Below are 25,270 nucleotides of genomic sequence, written 5' to 3'. Positions count from 1 at the left end.
ATTTGTTTTTGCTAACCAAAAATATACATATATTTAGGCAGCAAAAGATTTAAAAATGCAAAATTTTCATTTTGTCTTCTAGCTGCAACGTAAAATATTTTGTAAGGCAAAATATTTTTGGAAAAACTGCGACAAATATTTCTACCATGAAGCTTGTGCATATATGGAATTGGAAAATAGTATTTATATTTTTAGTATGTATACAATGAAATATTATCTTGTTAAATATTTGTTGCAGTTTTCATGTAAAATTATGATTTTTTTTGCAATTTTTTGACTAATATAGTAGTAATTTTAAACTCTGGAATGAATAACCAAGATTCTTTTGTTTTTCAATTTCTGCTTTTATTACTGTTTCCTTTTATTTGTATTTCTTTTAGTTTTGCTAGCACACTTTTTTTCTAATCTAAGTTTTGTTGTTCTCTTCTATACTACGTTTTATTTTTAGTTTTGCTTTTTGTCCAGTTTCATCATAATAAACATGAAGTTGGCTGCAGTTGTAAAAACAGCTGTTTTAATTAGAGAGCAAAATAAAGTGGCCAGATTACAGAAAGTGATTTTTTTAAATTAACGGTTATTTTAATGATATTAGGAATAGGGTCAATATGTTTTCTTCAGAATTTCGAAAATTTGCTATTGTAAACTCACTTTATTTCCGGTTTTCAATTAAAAACACCATTTAATTTTATTGTACATAAAAATAACTTTATTTAAATATTTACACTTAAATACGTTACAAAAAATAAAAGTTCTCTAAAAAACTATGCATATAAAAGCTTTTCATTATCGATTTTTTCCAAATAAAAGAAAAAATGTAGAAATATATTTGTATATTAACTTTAATTAAACAACTAAGCGTGCAAAACAACGGTTATGTTTTTTTAACTTAAAAATTTTTCTTTATTTTATTTCAAAAATTTCGAGTTTTCAATTAAACAAAAAAAATGTTAGGGAATGACACATAAAAAGACAAGGCAATGTAAAAGTACACAAAAAATACTAAACGGAAAGAATAGCGCAAGGATTTACAGGATTCTTAAATAATACAATAATAATAGTAATAAAAATACATATGAAATAAAATAAAAGTAGAAAAAGAAAAATATAATTTTTCTTTTAATTACTTTAGAAAGCAATTCATAGAGAATCCCTTAAATATGTGTAAAACTAGACTTAGAATAAAAGTAAATTAAGTAAAAATTTCTAACCGAGAAAGAAATGCAGTTCTGTGTGTGATTTGTTTATAATAATAATAATAAAATCAAAAATAAAACTAAATTGTTTTAATAATAAATCTCAACCTGGGGGATTCAAAAATTTCTAAGGACAATGAGCATTGGGACCATTTCGACATTTCATTAATAAATTAACCATGCCCTCCAGCTTAAGAGTACGAGATTCTGTATTGTACAAATTCGTCTGCAAACGATTGTAGTCCAATTGTTGTTTTTCCTGAAAAAAAAACAAGAGAATTATAATTATAGTTATTTGATTTCATTAAGCGTTATGTACAGTTTCTTACCAAATTAACTAAACGATTTTTTAATAAATCCACCATTGTATAAGTCGACTGCAAAGTCTTGTGCAATTCATTAGCCTGTACTCTTTCGTTGGCCAATTGTTTTTCAATCTTTTGTAATCTGGCTGTGATGTCTTCTTGCGTTTCTATTTCGTTTTCTAAATCGCGTGCTTCAAATGCATCATCATGGTGTAAATCTAGATTGTGGAAATAATAAATGAGGCAGAGAAGAAGTTTAATTTTATTAGTTATTGAATTTTCTTTCAATTCTTATGTATGTACTAGGGTGGCGCCTATTTTGCACTCTTTTGGATTTTTTAATGTGCCAAGGTCTAAAATTGTTCTCCCCCAAATGCTGAAAATTTGAGCAAAATCGGATAACCCAAATTTAAAACTTTAACTAAAATGTGCAAACTCTAAACGTTATTCGATTTTGCTCAAATTAGTTTTAGACCTCGATAAAGTGCCCAAAAAAAGGTCCATTCTATGAAGTACTTACCAATTTTTTTACAACTTTGCTGATCAGCCTGTAGAGTGAAGCCTTCACGACACTTGCAATAGTAAGAGCCGACTGTATTGATGCATGTTTGATCACAGGGTTTCTCTTCTTTACACTCGTTAATGTCGTGTTCACAATAGCGTCCACTAAAACCCGACGGGCAAGAACATGTATCGGGACCCGAACAGGTGCCACCATTTTGACAGCGAGCCGCGCAAATAGCTAAAATAGGAGAAAGATTAAAAATTTAGAATAAGTAAAGGATGTGGCTGTAATAATGAATGGGTGCTTTGTTATGGTTTGTTAGTTAAAAAAGAAGCAGCTAATTTTTGAAATGACACTCCCTTTCACTTTCAAAGAAAATCTCATGAACAAATCTTTTCTTTAATTCTTCACGAAATACACGAGAATACAACTTACGTTTCATGCAACCATCAGCATGCTGTGATTCACGCATCCATCCCGTACAACAATCGTAGGTGACCTGTTGAGCTGATTTGTGACGTATTACATCGCGAAACGCTTGTTCGTGCACCAACTGGACGCGTGTACACATTTGATTTACATGCGTTTGCGGTTGACACGGCGTACTGACATGTTTCCAAATTGGACGTGTATAAACTTCAGTTGATTTTACGGGCATTGTTACTGTCCGCTGTTGCACGCAAATGTGACGTCTGAAACGAGAGGGAAACCAACAAAATGTGAATTAAAAAAGAAGTTTAATGATGTTACACATTTCTGTTTTTTTTGTGGGTTGGTTTTAATTTTTTCTTGTTAAATTGTTGGTTAAAATTGTTTTCGGCTAGACTAAATAATACAAAAAAAATAAAATTAAAAAGCCAATTAGTAAAATGTTTTGTTTTCTTTATTGTTTAAAATGGAAAAGTATGGTGCGTGGTTATAATTGCCTGAAGATTGAAACGTTTTTTTTTTTATTTTTTTCTGTGAAAAGGATAAAGGTTTTTCTGGTATTTGGATTTCTTTGGGAATAAAAGAAAGTTACTAGTTTGAGTCATATCCACTAAGTAGTTTTTTTGAGACAAAAAAGTAATTGTAGAGCCTGACCAAAATAATTTTTTTAATGTCGAAACCGAACATAACATTCGAAGAAATTATATACTGCGCCTAACCTCAAACTAACCTAAATTGTACTATCTAATTTCTGAAATGAAATCATCTTCATGCGTCGAGAATAACATCCTTTACATTTCAGAATTTTGTTCAATTCCATAATGAACAGAATCCAGCTTTTTATATTTTAAATTTTGAATATTTGAATATATGAAGACCTTTTTAATTTCCCTTTACAAATCTTAATAAGTAGTTCTCCACAAATTTAAAAACGTCATTCTTTTATAGGTTTCTTTCTTATTAATACCGTTAATCGGTTAACCGATTAATTTTGGACGGTTAACTGTTCCAATAATTTAAAATTGCCGATTTTCAAATAACAAATAAACCGATTAATTTGTTTCGACACACCTCTTATCCACAAACTCAAAATATCAAAAGAGAATTAAGAAAAAACTACCTCTTAAAAGTCATGGTGTAAATCGGCACCAAGTGCAAAGTGTTGGAGAGTGCTTTCGATTTCTCCAACATCTACCTACAATCAGCGAGAGTTCTTTCCAAGTCAAGTTTTATTAAATCTAAAGAAAAAAATCGTTTGAAAGGAAAAAAAAATAAATTATATTCTATTTATAAAAGATTATTTCGGAAGATCTCATTAAAATCTTAAGAAAACTCAAATGTGTATACAAAAAGGATCTCAAATACAATATTTGCTATTATTATACCTTCACCTTCGTGAGAAGGGTATATATAAGTTTGTCATCTATATCTGGATTACTAAGTCATTAATATAGACAATATGGATATCTAATGACAGATATTTCAAAGAACTTTGCAATGACGCATATAAGACCATAGTAAGTTGGACCTACAATGGATCAAAATCGGAAAAAAAATTTTTTAACCCGAATTTTTTTTTCACAAAAAAAAATTAAAAAATCAAAAAAAAAATTTTTTAAATTTAAAATTAAAAAAAAACAATTCGAAAATTTTTTTTTCCAAAAACTGAAAAAAAAATTTTGTTCACCTAAAAATATTTAAATTTTTTATTTTGAAGTATAATTTGGTGAAGGGTATATAAGATTCGGCACAGCCGAATATAGCTCTCTCACTTGTTAAATAGTAAAAATGTAAAAATACTTTTTAACAGGTATTGCAACATGTGGCCGAGCGTTGCCATGATGGAATATTACGGTTTCATGTCTGGCCGCATATTCTATGCGTTTTTTGGTCAATGCTCGTTTCAAACGAATCACTTGCGTTCGGTACAAGTTCCCTGTGATGGTCTGGTCAGATTTCACAAGCCCATAAGAGCTAGGACCATGGATATTTGGCTTGCAAATTTGTTTTTTTATTTTTTTTTAATTTTTTTAAATTTAAAATTTTTTTTTTAAATTTTAAAATTTTTTTTTATTTTTTCAATTTTGTTTTTAATATTTAGCAAAAAAAACCTTTGGTGAAAAAAAAATCGGGTTAAATAATATTTTTTCCGCTTTCTTATATACGTCATTGCAAAGATCTTTGAAATTTCTATCATTAGATATCCATATTGTCTATATTAATGACTTAGTAATCCAGATATAGTAAATCAGAAATAGGTCAAAAACCGAGAGTTTTTTCCCTATATCTCAGCCAATTGTGGACCGATAATCGATTTTAAATAGCAACCGACCCGGAAGAATTCCGAAGATATTGATGTATGAATCGTGTATTTAAGTTATTTGGAGGCTTCGGATAGTTGATTTCTACAGACAGACAGACGGACATGGCTTAATCGACTATCTATAAGGATCCAGAATATATATACTTTATAGGGTCGGACAATTATATTGTGGAAATTACAAACGGAATGACAAAGCGTATAAAAACGGCGCCTTGTTACCTTTAAATCAACTGGATACTTTTGATTGCAAATAAAAGCTTAGTAGTTTAAAATTATAACAACTCTTTCTTTATTCAAATTTAAACAACAACAGTTTAAATAGTCACACAGTGTTTTTATACAAATACACGTTTATAATTCTCAGTAATGCACCCAGTTAAATTACACTTAATAATGTACAAAACAGTTGATATTAACTCTAACAGCCCCTATGATAAACTGACAGCGTCATCTTCCTTCTAGTAGCTTCATGAATGGTCGTAACGGATAAAACTAGAATATTCGAATACTAGAGCTTTTAACATATTCAATGTTAATGTTAGCAGCTTCAATATTTAGTATTGACATATTCACAAATAATGCTAATAATAACTGCCTGCTATCAGCATTGTTAATAAGTAGAACATTCTACTGATGGACATGTTTATAAACATGATGAATGTTGCAAGTAGTCGTTACAGACCGTTAAATTCAAATCGCTAATGCAAAATTTGTAACAGTAGTTATTTAGAATGTAGTGGTTGGGAATCGTTTTATAGAACACTCTCTCTGGGATACACTTCACTTCAGAGCAGAGTATCCGAAATTGGCTTGATTCGTTCTTGGCCTCATAAGATGAGCAGTTCTTTTGGCTCGGAATCCATATGTTGGCATAAAGATGGCCAATACTTTGAATAAATTTATATAGCACAAATGTTTCAAAATAAAAGCTAAAAATAATATCATTTACAAAATGTATTGAAAATAATCGTCTAACTTGATTTTGAGAACAGAATTTAGAATTAATTAATTAAATTCGAATACATAAAATTTCAATATAATTTCGACTAATTCTAATTAAATAACGTTGTAAATCTGATTAGAATTGAAACACACCAGATATACGTAATTTAATGTAAATATAACAAAATTGTTAATTATAATCACATTAGAGGCGTAACTGTTACCAATCTTGCAATTCCGTAAGACAAAGTTTAACACAATGAATGCAAATTTAAAAATGCTATGCAGTAATTAATTTAAGTTAAATAAATTGTAAAATCTTAATTAGCTAAAATTGCTGTTATTATAAGAAAAAAAACTTTAAAAACTGTCATGTACAACTTTTCAAAACCTCATGACTCACTTTAATTTTTATACATGGATTTTAACTCATTACAAGTAAATTTTTAATGCCGAACCATTAACTTGTTTTTACTTTCATTAAAATTAAAAAGACTAAAAGAAAAAAATACAAAATTTTTAAAGTTGAAAAAAAAATGTAAAGTGATTTTCAGTCTGTCTGTATGTTGGACTGTCAGCTAAAACATGAACATGATCATGACTTTAAATTGCATGCCACCAACAATTCAACATACCTACAACCCAAACCAGTATACCAGACTTTTGATTGCAACATTTTAATTTTTGTCAACCTTTTTGCTTTTTTTTTTTTTGCCACAGACTTTTTGAGTTAATCAGTGTGTGCTTTATTTTATTTTTTTATAAATTTAGTTTCTTTTTAATGCAATATTATTTAGAGTCTCTCACTGATTAAATGCAGCAAATCATTAAGTTGCTTAAAAAAAATACCATAAAAATCATACACAAGTTGACATTATTTTTGTATGATTTTGTTCGTTTATTGTGTCTTTCTTAAATCCTACATGATGATTTTCTTTTGATCTATCCTTTTTTTGAAACCATTCCAACCAACCAGCCATTCATTTCATTCATTCATGCATCCATCCAACGACACTCATGTGTTGAAAATGTTTTGTCGTCATACTGTCTACGTTTAATTCAGTTTCAGATATTTTATTTTTTTTATATTAATTTTTGCCACTCATAGAGGTGTGTTTTTGTTGTGACTTTTCTTGAGGCTTGGTTAGATTTTCCTTTTCATGAATTTGTTTTTTTTTTTTTAAAAGAGATTATGCCAAATTTTCACATTCATTTAAATGTTGGTTGAGAGGCTGTACGAGTGTTTCGTTTATTTCTACTTTTTTTTTTAAATTCATTTGATTTCATTAAATGATTGCACCATCCCACACTCATGTGACAAAATATTATGATAGAAATATAAATAATTTTGTATATAAATCAGCCCTATTCATGAAAATTGGTTGAAGTGTGTGAATGTGACAAGGATTGCTAAAATATTAATGTTATAATCAGGGAGACCGGAAATATGCTCTAAAAAAAGCGTTTTAGGCGCTTTAAATATGCAGTAAAAACTTTAAAATATGCTCCTCAATTTAAAAAATATGCTCTTAAAAAAACAAACTTTTACATAATTTTTAACCAAAAAAAATTTACTTAAATTTTCAAATAAAAATCGTTGTCTATTGGATCTGAAAACATTTTTATACATAGAAAATGTTCTTTCGACATCAACTGATGTTACAGGAGCAAATTTAAAAGACAATATTTCTTTAACACTTAGAACGGTTAAGTTTGAATTAGAACTATAATTTGATATTTAGATGGAGCTATTATTAAAATAGTGCTTATTTTATATTAAAACAAGTAAGAGAGCTATATTCGGCTGTGCCGAATCTTATATACCCTTCAAAAATTTTTTTTTCAGTTTTTTATTTTTTGGGAAAAAAATTTTTTTTTTTTTAGGTGAACATTTTTTTTTTCAGTTTTTTCATTTTTTGGATAAAACATTTTTTCGAATTGTTATTTTAAATTTAAAAAAAAAAATTTCTGTTTTTTTAATTTTTTTTGGTGAAAAGCCATCTATTTTCAATTTTGAATTTTAAACAAAGGAAGTAAAAACCTGTAACACAACAGCGAAAAATAAGTAAGACAAAATTTGTTTTTGATAAACTCAAAATATGCTATTAAACAGTAAAATATGCTCTAAAAACGCAAAATATGACATAAATATGCTCTTAAAACAAATATATGCAAAAATATGTATTTAAGGGTAAAATATGCAAAAATATGCACTAACAAATCGATGCCAAAATTCTTAAATAGTTCTGAAACGTGTAAATATCTTATCCATGTGCTCATTAGACTCACCAGAAAAAACATGCATTTGCATATTTTGGTTTCCCTGGTTATAATTCTTGAATTAAGACAAACAAATAAATTCGTAAGTCTCTTTACTTTGCTGTTTTTCGAAATTCTCTTAATGAAGATCACATGCAATCATATGATCTATTGAAATACAAACATACATACGTACCCAGAGAAAAATATAGTTGTACTGTAAGCATTTCAAATTTTTTACACGTTTTTTAACCATATTATCATATCATATCAATCTTAACATCCACATATTTGTCATATATATGATTGTTGTAAATAAATATATGTTTATGGCAATCATGTTCATGATGAATTATATCATAGACAACAACTAGATAGGTAACTGAGAGCCAAAACCCTAAGTCCGTTGTCAGAATCCTAATTCATGAGAATGTATTGCATGTATTTTGTTTTTGTATCACCCGTATGTGTGAAAAGAGAGTTATATTTTACTCTCTCCTTCCGTTCTCTGCGTTTATTCTATGAAACAAAAAACAATATTTCAATTCAAACATTTATCCCATATTGAACTGGTTTCAATTATTTCATTATTGAATCAAGTATTCATGTGCTCAAAAACTAAATTTTCTGATATTTTCTATTGAATTTTGAATTTGATAATTTTGATATTTGAATACACAATTTGCGTTATTGGTTGAACTTTAAATACAAAAATTATTGAATAGATAATTTTCGTAATTGAAAAAACAAAAAATAATAAAAAATGTGTTTTCAATTACAAAAATTATAGTTTATAGTTTTATAGTTTTTTCTGTGTAGATTATGTTATCCGTAAGCCGAGAACAACATAATATAGTAAATCCTTCATCATAACAAACATAACTTATGTACGATGAAGAGCTTTTTCTTCACCGGCAACGATATAGAGCAATTCTGTATATTTCGAATTGTTGTCTATATGTTGCTGAAAAGGTTTGTTGGGCAGTGATATAAACCGAAACTAAAAGAAATTGCGACCGTGGTACCGACAAAATAAAAGAGGAGATGATTCTTGCTTGAATTCAACTATGACAATGTTTTCTTTATTTAAAATTAAAGTTCTTAAGCCTAACAATTGATCATGTAAATAAGGGCTACACTGTTGTTGTTGTATGTATTATTATTTGTCTCTCACTTCCAATGTACCAATTCAACTTATTACTAATAAGTATGTACCTATATGTATATGAATGTATGCAAAAACAAAATACTAAATATATTGCATTTTTAAGAACAACAACAACATACTTGTTACAAGAATTGAAGTGAGAAACATATAATAAAAACTAACGGGTCATTAACAAAATAAGTTACAGTGGTTAGTATGAACAAAAATGCTAACAAATTACAGTGACAACAGTGAGACAAAAATATGAACAAATTTAATACAATAAAAAATGGAAAATAAAACAAATGAATCAAATGAATAATAACTATAAATAATAACAATACAGATTATTAGTAAATATGATACGGTGACCTAACATTCCGGCCCCATTGAAAGGACACTTTCAAGAAAATAGTAAAGCCAGTCTGTGGATAGGGCGACGTATAATTCCCTTTGTTGTTTTGATGTCGACAACTCGAACTCGATCATCTCTACCACGAACAATATTGACGATTTTACCCATGAGCCAACGCTGCGGTGGTAAATTATCTTCTTTAATGATTACTAGGGAGCCAGTACAAATATTTGAGTTGGTGCTAGTCCATTTATTGCGGGTCTGGAGCTCGTTTATGTAGTCGTGGGACCACTTCTTCCAAAAATGTTGTTTTATGGCGCTTATTCGGGCCCAATACTCAAGTTTATTGATTTCAATTGGAGGGACATCACGTTCTGGCAAACTGCGTAAGGGAGCGCCTATCAGGAAATGGCCTGGTGTAAGGGCTTCAAAGTCACTGGGATCGGATGATAGGGGCGAAATAGGCCTCGAATTTAGAATTGCTTCTATATCAATCATTGCAGTTGCAAGTTCCTCATATGTGAGCCTTGTGTTATCGAGGGTCCTGGTTAGGTGTCCCTTGGCCGATTTGACGGCCGCCTCCCACAATCCGCCAAAATGTGGTGCCCTAGGGGGAATAAAGCGAAAATTAATAAATTGATTTGAGCAATAATTTATTATAAAATTGGAATTTTTAGGATCAAAAAGGAACGATTTTAGTTGAGCCAACTTAGAGTTTGCACCAATAAAATTGGTGGCATTGTCACAGAATATATCTGTGGGTAGACCTCTTCGTCCAATCATCCTTTTAAGAGCAGCAATAAAGGCATCTGTTGATAAGTCTGATACAACTTCTAGATGGACTGCTTTAGTTGCGAGACAAACAAAAACAGCAATATATGTCTTGTATGGTACCTTCCCTCTAATTCTTAGGTAAGTGTTTACTGGACCACAAAAATCAACAGCACATCTGGCGAAGGGCCTTGAAGGGTTAAGTCGTTCTACGGGCAAATTGCCCATCATTTGTTGAAGCAACCTTGGGCGATAACGAATGCATTGTGGGCACGAATTAACGATACGACGACATAGGTTTCTTGAATTGATGATCCAAAATCTCTGGCGGATTAACGACATTAAAGCCTTGGGTCCTGCGTGGTAGTTGCTGATGTGTAGATGACGCACGTAACAGTCGACGAAATGATTTTTGCTGGGCAAGATTATAGGGTGCTTTTGACCTTCAGAAATTGCTGCGAATTCCAAGCGACCACCGACTTTGAGCAAGTTGAATCCATTTGATGAATCGATGAAGGGATTGAGACACTTTAGTGCACCTTGAGGATCGTTTTTCTTCAGAGCTCGTTGTATATCATCTTGAAAATGATGTTGTTGTAGATTAAAAACTATTCTGAGCAAGGCGTTTTCTAATTCTTGGGGCTGTAAAGAATCAGAATGGAAAATATTAGTTTTTGTTTTTTGAGAAAAACGGAGCATCCACGCAACAATACGAATAATTTTTAAATATGAGCTATAATTTTCAACCGAATCCAGAATGTAATTAGATGTTGCTTCCAGGGAGAGTACAGTTTTGCGTTTTTCTCGGTCGATATCTTGTTGATTTTCTATGGATAGTTGATCTATTTTATTAGGAGGCCATTTACTAGCACCGACAGTGAGAAATGCTGGTCCATTGAACCAGATGGATGAAGAGAGTTCTTCTACAGTTGAACCACGAGACACGATATCAGCAGGATTAAAATGCGTTGGAACATGTCGCCAAATACAGCCAGTAGTTAGATCCTGAATTTCCGATACTCTGTTGCCAACAAAAACGGATAACGTAGAAGAATGTTGCTTTAACCAGTGAAGAACTATTTGAGAATCTGTCCATAGAAATACTTCAAGATTTGGTATTGCGAAAAGATTTTTGACTTTAGAGTATAATTTAGCCAAAAGTTGTGCGCCACATAGTTCAAGTTTTGGCAATGATTTTCTTTTCGTCGGGGCAACTCTAGATTTGGCAGTAAAAAGACGAACAGAGACATTTCCTGAATAAGTTTTAACACGAAAGTAGAAACAGCATCCATAAGCGCGAATTGATGAGTCACAAAAGCCATGAAGTTGAACTGATTGAGATTCAGCAGCGAGACAAAAACGAGGGATTTCAAGGGAATTTAACGTTTTGAGATCAGAAACAAAATATTCCCAAGCCAAATGTAGTTCTTGAGGGATAGATTCATCCCAGCCAATTTTGAGAATCCACAATTCTTGCATGATGATTTTGGATTTTATAATAAGCGGAGCTAAGAGTCCTAAGGGATCGAAAAGTGATGACGAGAGCGACAAAATTGTTCTTTTGGTGATTTTTCCATCAATTTGAACTTTAGGTGTAAACGAAAATAGAAATACATCTTTTTGTTGATCCCAAGTAATACCAAGAGCATTGGTCACAGCTAATTCATCAATATTTAGATCTTTTATAGTTTTGTCGTCTTGAAAACTTCTATGATTTGAGTGCCATTTGTCCAATTGAAACGAACCACGAATTAGAATTTCATTCACCTCTGTCTTAATTTTAGTCAATTCTTCTATTGAATCTGCACCACCGATAAAATCATCAACATAAAATGATGACTTTATAGTTTTTGCACCAAGTTCGAATTGGTCCTTGTACTGGTCTGCGAGATAGTGAAGACTTTTAATGGCTAGGTAGGGAGCAGCAGACATTCCATAGGTAACTGTATTCAACTGATAAGTGCGAATTTCTTCTTCTTCAGAATTTCTCCACAAAATGTACTGGAATTTTCTATGGGAAGAGTCAATAAGCACTTGCCGATACATTTTTACTATATCAGCTGTAATAACGAAACGATGAAGACGAAAACGAAGTAAAATTTTGTACAGCTCATCTTGAATCGTTGGACCAACCATAAGAATGTCATTGAGAGACCTTTGAGATGATGACGGACAGGACGCATCGAAGACCACCCTTAATTTTGTTGAAGTACTATTAGGTTTGAAAACACAATGGTGAGGGATGAAATAATGAGGCACATCTAAGCGGGGACTACGAACAAGACTCATATGTCCACAATCTTCATACTCCTTCATAAAACTCACATATTGTGATTTGAGATTGCTGTCACGAGCAAATCGTCTCTCTTGAGATGCAAATCTTTTAAGAGCCATATTTCGCGAGAGACCTAAAGTGTCAGCGGATTCTTTGAAGGGTAATTTAACAACAATTCTACCGGAAGATTCACGATGGACAGTATTATTGAAAAACGATTCACAATCAGCTTGTTCTGGAGTCAAAGTATTTGAGCCAGATGGAATTTCTTCGATTTCCCACAATCGTTGTAATTTTAAATCAACTTCCTCTTCTATCGAGAGCATACAAGAAGAACCAGTATCGTTCGATTGGTTTGATAAATAACGACCAGCTACAATCCATCCAAATAGAGTTTTATGTAATTTTGGCAAATTCGGACCAAGTTTAATTTGACCAACTGACAAAATATCAAAGAAAGTTTCTGTACCAATAAGCAAGTCAATTCGTTTTGATTTGAAAAAGTTTTCATCTGCAAGCTGAGTATTTGGGGGCAAATTCCAGGTTGAGACGTCTAATTCAGCATCAGGTTGATAAGAAATATGAGGTGTGACACAAAATGAAAGGGACACTTCAAAATCAGTAACTCGAGATTTCACATTTGTTGACGACCTATATTTCGTTTTACTATGAGTATTACCAATGCTAGCGACTTCTGTAGTTTGTTTTCTACGAGGCAAGTGCAATTTTTGAGAAAATTCATCCGTAATGAAATTCAATTGAGAGCAAGAATCCAACAAAGCACGTCCGAATTGATAGTGACCTGTAGCGTCACGAACTAGAACCATGGCAGTAGCAAGAAGCACCTGTTCCGGTGAGGATTTTTCCATATGAGTATGGACCGAGGCATGAGAGTCATTCAAGGCAGCACGAGAAGTAGATGGTTCAGCAGTCGGGGACGAGGGCCTAGAAGCTGACTGAGACCGATGAAGCAAACTGTGATGCAAGCGAGAACAAGATTTGCACTTGAATGTAGAGGAACAGCTGTTAACTTGATGCCCTTTTGACAAACAATTAAGACAAAGCCCTAGTCGTTTGACATTTTCAAAACGTTGACCGACATCCATATCTTTGAAGCGAGGGCAACGAGTAATTGTGTGGTCAGTTTTTGTGCAAAGAACACAAACACGTTTCGAAACCGAAAAAGAATAGCCAGTTTTTGAGCTTTTATATTTGGACTTACCAGATTGATGATTGTCAGGCTTACGGTGGGCCACATTTGTATGGCTGGTGTCAACCGATTCCAAAAATTGGCAATGCCTTTCAAGAACCTTGGAGCAATCATCCCATGATGGCAGTTCAGTGAAATCCAAAGAGTCTTTCCATTTTCTTTTTGTCTCATCATCAACCTTTTCCAAAACTATGTAGATCAGCATCGAATTAGCAATGTCACTATCTGAGCCTAGAGACAAAAGGGAGCTATAAAGAGCAGAAACATTATCAACGAGACTTCGTAATTGTGCGCAATTGTATTTGGACATGGCTGGAAGTTCAAATAGAGTGGTAATATTTTCCATAAAAATCAGTGAGCTATTGTCGTAACGCGTTTTCAGCCTTTCCAGAGCCTTTGGGTAATTTTCATTAGTAATCTGGAAAGCCTTGACCGTTTCCAATGCTTGCCCTTGGAGGCAGTTCAGCAAATGGTTAAATTTTTCGATATTCGATAGACCAAACTCACGATCGATAACTTGGTTGAACGACGTTATAAAATTTTTGTACTCACTGTACTTACCACTAAATGTGGGCAATTTGAGCTGAGGCAATTTATTGTTGTTAACAGGAAAACAAATTGTAGAGTCGGACATGGTTGTATTGTGGACATCCTCACCAAGTTGCGCTTGAATATTCATCTTCGCTGCGATGTACAAGTCTTCAATTTCGGGCCTACCATTGTCATCAGGATCATATTTCTCAATTTGGGTTTGATACGTCAGTATCTGCTTGAAATATGACTCCAAAATCCCCAAACGGCACTTCAACTCGGCTGACGAAAGTGTCTTACCTTCACCCCTTCCATTGGCTTCAACTTGGTTTTTGATGCGGGTTATACTTTTCTTAGTATTAGCCCGTTGCTGTTTAACTTCTTCCAAAGTCATCTCGAAAACTTCAAAAAGTTGGGTTAGGAGAGCCAAAAAATTTCCAAAAAAAATTCACAAAATGGAGACACAATTTGTTAGCACTGTAACCGACGACAATAATTTACGCCAAAAAATGATTATATACAAGCCTTATATATTTATTTTATATATGTACCGCAATATTGCGAGCGACAAAAATTTTGATGTACAGAAAATATTACACTATATACTGGAACCAAATAAATCACGCACTGTTTATGTATTTTTGTATATAACGATAAGCGGCAAAAATTAAAGTCACTGTTATTTATTTATTTTTCCACAAAAACTGTTTTTATGTACCGAGCCAACAAATTTTATATTTGGTTAGATTAAATCTCAATTAATGCAACTGTAATATGTTTATGCTTTAACAAAAATTTATTTTTAAAGAGCTCACAAAAATATTTTTAATTTATATGTTTGTTCAATTTATGCCACAACAATTTGTTCCAAAATGTTTTTAAATACACTGTCTCTTTATTTTTCACAAAAGTTTTTATTTTAATAAAATTGTTTTTTATTTTTAGTTTGTACCACAAAGTTTCTTTTTTAACAAAATTGTTTTTTTTTTTTGTTTGTTTAACAACGAACAATCCACTCACGCACGACCTGTACACTTGTAGATTTAAGATATACTTCAACGAACAAATTGGAATGTACCACGGACCGGCAGGACGACAAATTTAGCAAAAGTTTGGATAAATATCGTGCCCCACGTTGGGCGCCAAAATGTACGATGAAGAGCTTTTTCTTCACCGGCAACGATATAGAGCAATTCTGTATATTTCGAATTGTTGTCTATATGTTGCTGAAAAGGTTTGTTGGGCAGTGATATAAACCGAAACTAAAAGAAATTGCGACCGTGGTACCGACAAAATAAAAGAGGAGATGATTCTTGCTTGAATTCAACTATGACAATGTTTTCTTTATTTAAAATTAAAGTTCTTAAGCCTAACAATTGATCATGTAAATAAGGGCTACACTGTTGTTGTTGTATGTATTATTATTTGTCTCTCACTTCCAATGTACCAATTCAACTTATTACTAATAAGTATGTACCTATATGTATATGAATGTATGCAAAAACAAAATACTAAATATATTGCATTTTTAAGAACAACAACAACATACTTGTTACAAGAATTGAAGTGAGAAACATATAATAAAAACTAACGGGTCATTAACAAAATAAGTTACAGTGGTTAGTATGAACAAAAATGCTAACAAATTACAGTGACAACAGTGAGACAAAAATATGAACAAATTTAATACAATAAAAAATGGAAAATAAAACAAATGAATCAAATGAATAATAACTATAAATAATAACAATACAGATTATTAGTAAATATGATACGGTGACCTAACAACTTATTTACTGCAACCATATACATATATGATTGCTACAATCATGTGAATCGTATATTAGCCATATTATGGTTACCGCAATCATATACATAATTATAGTGACCATAATATTTAAATAAAGACCCAATAATTAAAGCTCTGACTCTTTTCTCCAGAATAACGAATGTACAATCCGTCCGTACATTGCCTGAAGTAGGGTGCATCTACAGTGAGCCTCAAAAGGGAGTAAACACCACAAATTATCTGATTTTTTTTAAGGTAATGAAAATCCTAGAATTTATCCATAGATTAAAATTTAAACGTTTCGGTTTGTTGGAGATTGGGCTGAATAATAGATTTGGCTCTGAAAAAGTAAGATTTAAGTCGGACTATAATGATTTTCATGATCTTAAAAAAAAAAAATCACTGGTGTTTACTCACTTTTGAGGCTGTGTGTATATATAGATTCTTAGAAAATGATCACATCTGGGATAATTTATCCTTATTTTCGTTTCTAGTAATGCCGTGATTAAGAATTTATTTCATTCCAACAATTTAAAACGTTCCAAGATTTAACACTGTCGTTTCCGTAAAAATACCAGTTGCAGTTTTGTTATCAATCCACTTCAACCATTTAATATCCTCCATAATCGCCATTATCTCAGGCTGGAGAACAGAATTGACATCGGGAATGCGAACGCATTTACCTATGTTTCGGCTTAGTTCATAGAATATCTACCACTGAAGCTTATTGATCATATTATTGAATGAATTACTGAACATGAACAAATTAATGGTTATTTTTTGAGGAAAATCATCCTAATGAAACACATTTTCATCTTGATGACTTTATAATTCGAATAAAAATTTACGCATTTGGAGTTCATAGAATCCACAAGTAATGGTTGAAAATAAAATGCAATCCAGAATATTTCACTGTTTGGCATTATTGGACCATACTTTGTAGAAAATGAGCTTAAAAATGCGGGATGTAGATTTAAAAATGACGTATCTTTTGAACGCGGTTTATCATTTTGAAGGGTACATATCTGTACCCTTAATCACTTAGTTATTGAACATTATAGTAAACAACAAAGTTTTTTTGCTTCGAAAATGACGAATTGCATGTCAACAAAGCGTCATATGCAGGAAGTTTTGCTTTACTTCTTTAACTTGAAGTGCCGCTTAAGCACACCGATTGCTCACCAAAGCTTATAGTGAATGTGTTCCATTAGTTTCAACGAGCGAGAGATGCTATGTTCAGTACAGAAGTGGTGAAGACGGAAGAAAAAGGTCTGCCAGGCCAGCCAACAAATTTTGAAGACCAAGAATTCCATGAAAATAGTTATCTAACTCAACAAGAGCTTGCAAATCATTGGGAGCTACTCAAGCAGCAATTTCAAAATGTTTGTGAGCAGCAGGATTCTTCCAAAAGTAGGGTAATTACGAATTGAAGTCGAGAAACCTTGAAAGACGATTTTGCATGTCCGAAATGATGTTTGAACGCTATAAAAGAAAATCAGTTTTGTACCAAATCATTACAATGGATCCCAAGGCGAATTTATGCAAGGTGGAGTCAGTCAAACAGCTGATAACTTTTTTTCGCTTTTTGGTTCTAACAACTGTCAAAGCTTGTTTTTATATTTAAATATCTACATATTCTAAGCTTATTAACAAAATATTTATTGTTTACACAAATAAGTAAAGCCCTCACTATTCAATTATCTACACTATATTAAGTTTAAATACTTATTTGTTTAATTTTTCATTTTGGTTTTTTGACATTTGTTAAGACCAATCGTTGTTTTTGTAGAACTGACACCACCTTGTATGAATTCGCCTTGATGGATCCATTACGATAACCCGCAACGTAAGAGATCGTACGTGATTTCTGGCCAAACCAGCCGAATCGACACCAAAGCCAAATATTCATGGCGCTAAGATATTGCTCTGCATTAGGTGAGAGCTAAAGGATCCTATCTATAATGAGCTGCTGAAAATCCCAGCCAGAAATGAAACTCCAATATCTCAACATGTTGCTATACCTGTTAAAAGGTATTTTGATTGAAGTGATTGGGAAGTTTTGCCTCACCAGATAGTCCAGACCTTGTCCCGTCCGAATACTATTTGTTTTGATCGTTGCAGAATGCTTTCTCTAAGATACGCTTCTCCTTAGAACATGTCCTCAAAAGATGAGCAGAGGGGCTACTCCCTAATTCGATTCGAAAGGATATCTTTTCGAATTACAATGTATTAAGCACACATTTTTGAACATTTTCATTTTGGGATTGAGTTACACAGTAACCGCCCAATTCTTTTGGCTCAAAATCCATATGTTGCCAAAAATATTGAAAAAGGTCATAGCTAACAATGGCCAATACTTTAAATAAATTTATGTTTCGAAATAAAAGCTAATGATTTGAACAAATCCCGCATTTTTAAGTCATACATCCAATAATTGAAGAAAATAATGTGTAAAAAGAATTCACATAGAAACATGCATAAATTTAATTATTTTCACACTAAATTTTGCACTTTTGCAAGTCAAAATTTTGTTAAATGTTGCCCTCAACATTGCAAAATGTTGACTTTTTATGAATGCAATAGGAACAGCTGTTGGTTAGTTGATATTTCAGGAAACATTCTCACCCTGTGATATAATTTTGTTTATCAATTGCTACCATTTAATATTTATTAGATGCATAAATATTCAATAATTCATATCTTTACAGTTGGTTAGTTGCAGATTTTGTGTGAATGTATGTGATGCTGTGTGTTAAATCATTTTGTATTGTATAGTTGCTATTATTATTGCTATTAACGTCTTAGATATTTATGCTGCCATAATTTTATTTAATGTCTGCTACACAAAACACAAAAATGATTGCCTCCGTTTATAAATGTCTTTACACCAACGACACGATGTGTTGTTTACAGAATAAACAGAGTGTTGAATCTATTAATTTATGAAAAAAAGTGGGAAATTGTAAAATTGTACATACGTTAAGTAATAAACAAAAATAAGCTATTTGGTACAGGGTGGTTCAAATGCAAGTTTTCTATTCTAAAACACGATATGGAGCACGATCTTCCTTCCTTCTTACAAGCGATCATTTGCCTACTAATTCGATAATCGGATCTTTGCGATGTCAATTGACTGATCCGTATTTGCGTTTTGAAACCGGTTAACTTTTTTGTGATGTAACGTTCTTGATCCTTAATACGAAATTTTATTTGACAAGAACGTGCTTATATTATGATTTTTTCAACAATCTAATACTTTGAGTTACAAATGCATTTACATAATAAATATGCCGTTTTTTTGTTGCTGATTGGCATTAGCAAAATACTCGTACTACAGTTATAATGAAACCAGTTGCAATGAAGCGTTATGATCACGAACAACAAAAAAAAAACACTTTTCCCTTTTATAATGGATACTTTTTAGTTAAATGCAACGTGCTTCTCACGTTATTTTACAATGCGTATCGCCTCCTCCTGCACAATTACCGTTTGTTGTCGAATGGTTTTGAGGTAAGTTGTGTTATGTTGTTCTCCTTCTACTACTGCTTCTTCTTTAAAGGCCATTGGAACGTCAGCAACATAATCATCATCGTAGTCAATTTCATCACTTGCCAATACAGTGTAGGCAACCCAGCATTTTGTAGAGGTTGGGGCAAATTAACTAAACCACACGGCCATTATTGCAAACATACAAGAACTAAAACTTAAAACTCACTTATGTGCTCCACTAAACGTGTGCACATGGATGGATGTATGGCTGGATGGACGTTTGAAAGGATGGTTGGTGGTTTTAGATGAATGGACCAATGACCATTATTCAACCTCAAGTTAAATGGCTTTTTAAAGAAAAGGCCACAACAAACCCAAGAACAAAAAAATAAATCTAAATATAACCGTATAATACGGAAGTTTTAGTGGATGGATGGATTCTTGTTAAAAACGTTAAACAAAATTTAACAACATCATCATCATCATCCTCATCGTCCTCTTGCACATCATGAACAGCAGCAGCATCATCATCCTCAGTCATTTTCACTAACAACACACACTACAATTTACAGTAACAAATGCTAATTTGATGTCATGCATTTTTGTATTTTTTTTTTAATCGTTTTCCTTGAGTCGTTTGTTGAAAGTTTTAAAAATTACCTCTGGTGTTGCTGTTTTGTATTCACTAGCACACTCCTCCTCTGTTCCTGTTTAGGGATCATTACCAAGAATTTATTAGCGAGTGAAAGACAGAAGAAAGCATTTTTGTGTTTACAAATTTACGCGTTTCTTGATATTTTTTTTGATGGGTGTTACTTACTTTTGAGTCTAGAACAGTGCTTCCCAATGTGGAACGTACTCTTTAAGCTTCTCAAAGTCCTAGCCGAATACACTTGAGACGTGGATTAAGATACCGATAATTACTTCGGAACACCAGAAAACGAAGGTTCTCCCAGTCATGAAACATAATGCCATGTTGGTAGAACAGTTGCTCCTGGGATGTCATCGAAGTAGACATCCTAACTACAACTTAAATCATTTGGATCATATCAGGAAAGACATTCCTAAGTACCCCTAGAATATAGGAATGTCAGGATCCATGGGATGGGAGCTCGTAAACGACCTTCATAGAAACTCCATCAACTCTGCGATTGCGGGATACTGGTATGGGTCGCCCATACCAGTTGTTATTAACATAGAAAACAAGAGTGGTTCTGGCACAGCTGAGGTGCCTACGTAGTGGTCAGGGTTCTCAAGATTACCACACATATTCAATTGATCAGCCAACCATACATCACATCACTTTATGGATTTGTGAACTAACCCGGTAGAAGTAACACAATTCTTGGCCTTGACCTCGATGCAGAAGCCCCGGATTAGAAAGTTATATGTTGAAACGAAGACAAGGTTCTCTGTCCAGAAACGAACTTGCAACCTCCACACTGATCTTTGCTACTCTTGTATACAGAACAATCAAGGGTTCGAATTAATTAGTTAATTAAATTTTAGCTTATTTTACTAAAGTCTTAAATCGGAATTAAAAAATGTTAGCCATTCATTCCATAGATCCATTCTCTAATTCTTTTGCTTCATTCAAAGACTTTTTTTGAATAAAATTTATTCATAGTTGAATTCTATATTGAAACAGGTTTGTGTACTCGAAAGAAAATCGAGTAAATCATGTGGATTCGATTTACAGAACACCAAATCCATGAATTCGTTTCAAAATCGAAAACGTTACTCGGATTCAATTTTCGGAACAGGGGGATTGATTTAAATGTACCCAGACAAACAATAATGAACGGTTCTAAATATTGAGTGTATGACTTAAAAATTCGCGATTTACAATAGATGGCGTATCTTTAGAACGCGGTTTTTGTTTTTATTAACTTATATGTCATTTTGAAGGGTATATATCTGTAATTTATTCCCACTTACTTATTGAACATTATAGTGTAAACAACAAAGTTTTTTTTTGCTTTGCAAATGCCGAATTTTGTGCCAACAAAGCGTCATATGCGGGAAGTTTTGCTTTATTTCTTTAATTTGAAAAGAAAGTGCCGCTGAAGCACACCGATTGCTCACCAAAGCTTATGGTGAATGTGTTCCATCGGTTTCATCGAGCAAGAGATGGTTTGTGCGGTTCAGAAGTGGTGATTTTGACACGGAAGACTAAGCTAGCCCATGTCAGCCAAAAAAGTTTGAAGACCAAGAATTGAAGGCATTACTTCATGAAGATTGTTGACAAACTCAGCAAGATTTTGCAAAATCATTATGAGCTACTCAAGCAGCAATTTCAAAACGTTTGCGAGCAGTAGGATTCTTCCAAAAGTAGGGTAATTGGGGACCATATGAATTGAATCCCAGAGATCTTGAAAGACAATTTTGCATGTCCGAAATGATGTTAGAACGCTATAAAAGAAAATCAGTTTTGCACCACATCATTACTTGCCATGAAAAATGGATCCATTACGATAACCCGCAGCATAAGAGATCGTACGTGAAGAGATCGTACGTGAACCAGTCCCAATAAAGTTGTATATTATTGAAATTTTGAGTTTGATAGATGTTAAGCAAAAGTCAAAGATCGCCAAAGCCAGCAAAAAAAGTTTGAGAACCAAGAATTAGAGGCATTACTCCATGAAGATTGTTGTAAAACTCAACAAGAGGTTGCAAAATCATTGGGCGCAACTAAAGCAGCAATTTCAAAACGTTTGCGAGCAGCAGGATTCATTCAAAAATAGGAAAATTGGGTACCATACGAATTGAAGCCGAGAGACCTTGAAAGACGATTTTGCATGTCCGAAATGATGTTTGAACGCTATAAAAGAAAATCATTTTTGCACCGAATCATTACTTTCGATGAAAAATTACGATAACCCGAATCATAAGAGATCGTATGTGAAGCCCGGATCGACATCAAAGCCAAATATCCACGGCGCTAAGGTAATGCTCTGTATTTGGTAGGAGAAAAGGGGTCCTATCTATTATGAGCTGCGGAAATCTATGCAGACCATCACAGGGAACCTGTACCGAACGCAACATATTCGTTTGAAGCGAGTATTGGCAGAAAAACGCTCATAATATACTGCCAGACATGAATGTAAGGCCGAACATCATGACAACGCTAGGCCACATGTTGCAATATCTGCTATAGTCTAGACCTTGCTCCGTCCAACTACTATTTGTTTCGATCAATGCAGAATGCTCTCTCTGGAATTCGCTTCACTTTGGAACAGAGTATGGCTTGAGTCGTTCTTGGCCTTATACCATGTTCTGACGAGCGGTTGAATTACTTAATGACATGTTTCCACGGCAGTCTGAATTACTTAATTCGCGTTTTGAATTACGATTGCGAATTAACCTGTTTACACGACAACATTCGTAATTCAGTTTGACATGTATTTATTTCTTCTTCTTGTTTTTTTCTTCTGTTTACATGTTTTGTTTATTTTGTTTGTTTGGTGTGAATTTTAAATTTGTAATTTGGCAATGGATAAAAAAGGTAAGTAAAAACATAAAATTGTAGCATTATTAATTAAACAAATATAATTTAATTATTATTTTCATTATTAGAAAAAAGAAAAAGTGCAAGCAAGTGGGACCAGGGCAGCGAGCGGGCTTTATTAGAGGTGTGGGCTGAAAGAATGGCAGAGCTGCTACTTCTACAAATGAATTTAACTTTAATCAGACTTTTTATTTCTTTTAATTTATTTATTTAATACAAAAATCTTTTTCTTTATTGTGTTTTGTTTTGACATTTTTGTTTGGACAGCTGATTTTGATACATAAATAATCGATAAAAATTAGAGATGACAGTCATTCGTTCGTAATTCATAAGGTAATTCAAACTGAATTACGTACGAACAAGGTAATTCGCACTTGAAATTTTGTATGGCGAATCATGAAATTCAGTTCGTAATTGGGGGTTGAATGACGAATGAGAGCATGAATGACGAATAATGCCGTCGTGAGAACGGGGTATTAAAAGATGAGCTGTTCTTTTGGCTCGGAATCCATATGTTGCCAGAAAGATAGGAAAAGATCATAGCTAACAATGGCCAATACTTTGAATAAATTTATGCTGTACAAATGTTTCAAAATAAAAGCAAATATTTAAAAAAATCCAGCATTCCTGCAGTCCTTTTTTCTGCAGTCTATAAATTTAAAATCAATAGGAAACCTAGATTCGGATGTTTAAATCACTTTCTTATTATGGAAAACTAAAGCCAGTGCAGATTCTACGAATTTGCTATTCGTTATTTATTATTGGGAGAATATGAATTTAAAATCAAAAAAGTTTGGGAAGTACTGTTCTAGAGCAATAATTTTTTTACTTTGTATTTATTTCATTTTGGGAAATTTGTTGCATTTTTATGCATATATAAGTTGCATGCATGTTGGCTAAAATATTGTGTGTGTCATATTTATGTGGCACATAAAAAGGTTTTAATTTCCATTTGCAGCATAATTATGGGCTGGCAAGAAGAAATGTTGTTAATGGGAAATTAGGACATGCGATTTATAATGATTTGGCACAAAATTGATGATCAGAATTTTAAAATGAAATTGGTACACTTCATGCCAACAAACAGTAAGTTGTACAAAAAAGTTAAAGAAATTTTGGGAAGCATACATTTTTTTTTATGTAAAAAGATAAAAATATGTGAAATATTTCAGTTCTTGAAATGGTAATATTCAGTTCAAAAACTTTATATTTTGTGTTATGAAGCTCTTGTCACAAATATTAGGAATTCCCCAATAGGGTACACAAAATTCGACTTAATCACATCTGCTACTTTTTTCTAATTTAAATAATTGTTTGAACAAGTTTTAGGTTAGGTTAGGTTCCATGGGCTGCTGCTCCTCAAGCAGCTCACTTGGGTCCATTTAAATCTGATCCCATTGTGATACCCAAGGGGTAGACAACAGGGTATTTATAATACTTCCGTTGCCTCCAGGTTAAACCAGCCAGATTCCCGGATGAAGGAGTAGATTCGTCTAAGATTCATCCTCGATAGCTCGTCCAAGCATGATAGGAATGGAAATCCAAGGATGCGTTCCCTCAGGTTTGTAAGAGCCGGGCATTGGCAGAAAAGGTGATATACAGTCTCTTCCTCTTCTTCATTATGACAGCTTCTACAGTAATCATTGTACCGTAGGCCCAATCTTCTAGCATGTGTCCCGATTAAACAGTGCCCTGTAATAAAGGAGACAATTAGCCTTATTTGCTCACGACGGTATTCTACAAGTAGATTCGTCCTGTTGGCATCATATACGGGCCAAGTCGACCTCGCTGTGGCACAGGAAGGTTCATTAGTCCACCTGTTTTGTGCAATCTCATACAGTTTCTGCTGAACAGCCATCTTGCATTTAACAAGGGAAATACCAGAAAAGGGGTCGATCGCCTCCTCACTCAACATCGCACCCCTTTTGGCCAGATCATCTGCTATACAATTACCCTGATTTCCATCGTGTCCAGGGACCCATATAAGCGTTATCCTAGAATGTCTCGCTATCTCATTTAGAGATACCCGGCATTCCTCGGTTAACCTAGATGTCGTAAAGACACCCGCTATTCCGTTAACAGCAGCCTTGCTGTCAGTAAATATACATATATCACCAGATATTCGATAATACCTCAGCCAGTTGGTTGCGCGTTTAATGGCAGTAATTTCCGCCTGAAGAACAGTACAGAAGTTAGGTAGCCTGAAGTAGGATCTTATCCCAAAGTTTTCAATATAGAA

At 33.1% G+C, this 25,270-nt stretch overlaps 1 protein-coding gene across 2 annotated transcripts in view; it reads right to left on the bottom strand.

Moving 5' to 3' along the window:
• Positions 1 to 678: 678 nt before the first annotated feature.
• Positions 679 to 25,270, bottom strand: part of slow (slowdown) — a 124,357-nt gene continuing 99,765 nt past the window's right edge. For both annotated transcript variants that reach the window (XM_065504307.1, XM_065504306.1), the window contains 4 exons: positions 2,439 to 2,695; positions 2,019 to 2,240; positions 1,523 to 1,716; positions 679 to 1,452 (listed from right to left, as the gene is read on the bottom strand). In XM_065504307.1, coding sequence (XP_065360379.1) covers positions 1,321 to 1,452; positions 1,523 to 1,716; positions 2,019 to 2,240; positions 2,439 to 2,695 — 805 coding nt within the window. In that variant the 3' untranslated portion in view covers positions 679 to 1,320. The remainder of the gene's footprint in view (positions 1,453 to 1,522; positions 1,717 to 2,018; positions 2,241 to 2,438; positions 2,696 to 25,270) is intronic.

This window comes from Calliphora vicina, chromosome 3, assembly GCF_958450345.1.
Source record: "Calliphora vicina chromosome 3, idCalVici1.1, whole genome shotgun sequence".
Lineage (NCBI taxonomy): Eukaryota > Metazoa > Arthropoda > Insecta > Diptera > Calliphoridae > Calliphora > Calliphora vicina.
This window is presented reverse-complemented; position numbering and strand designations above follow the sequence as displayed.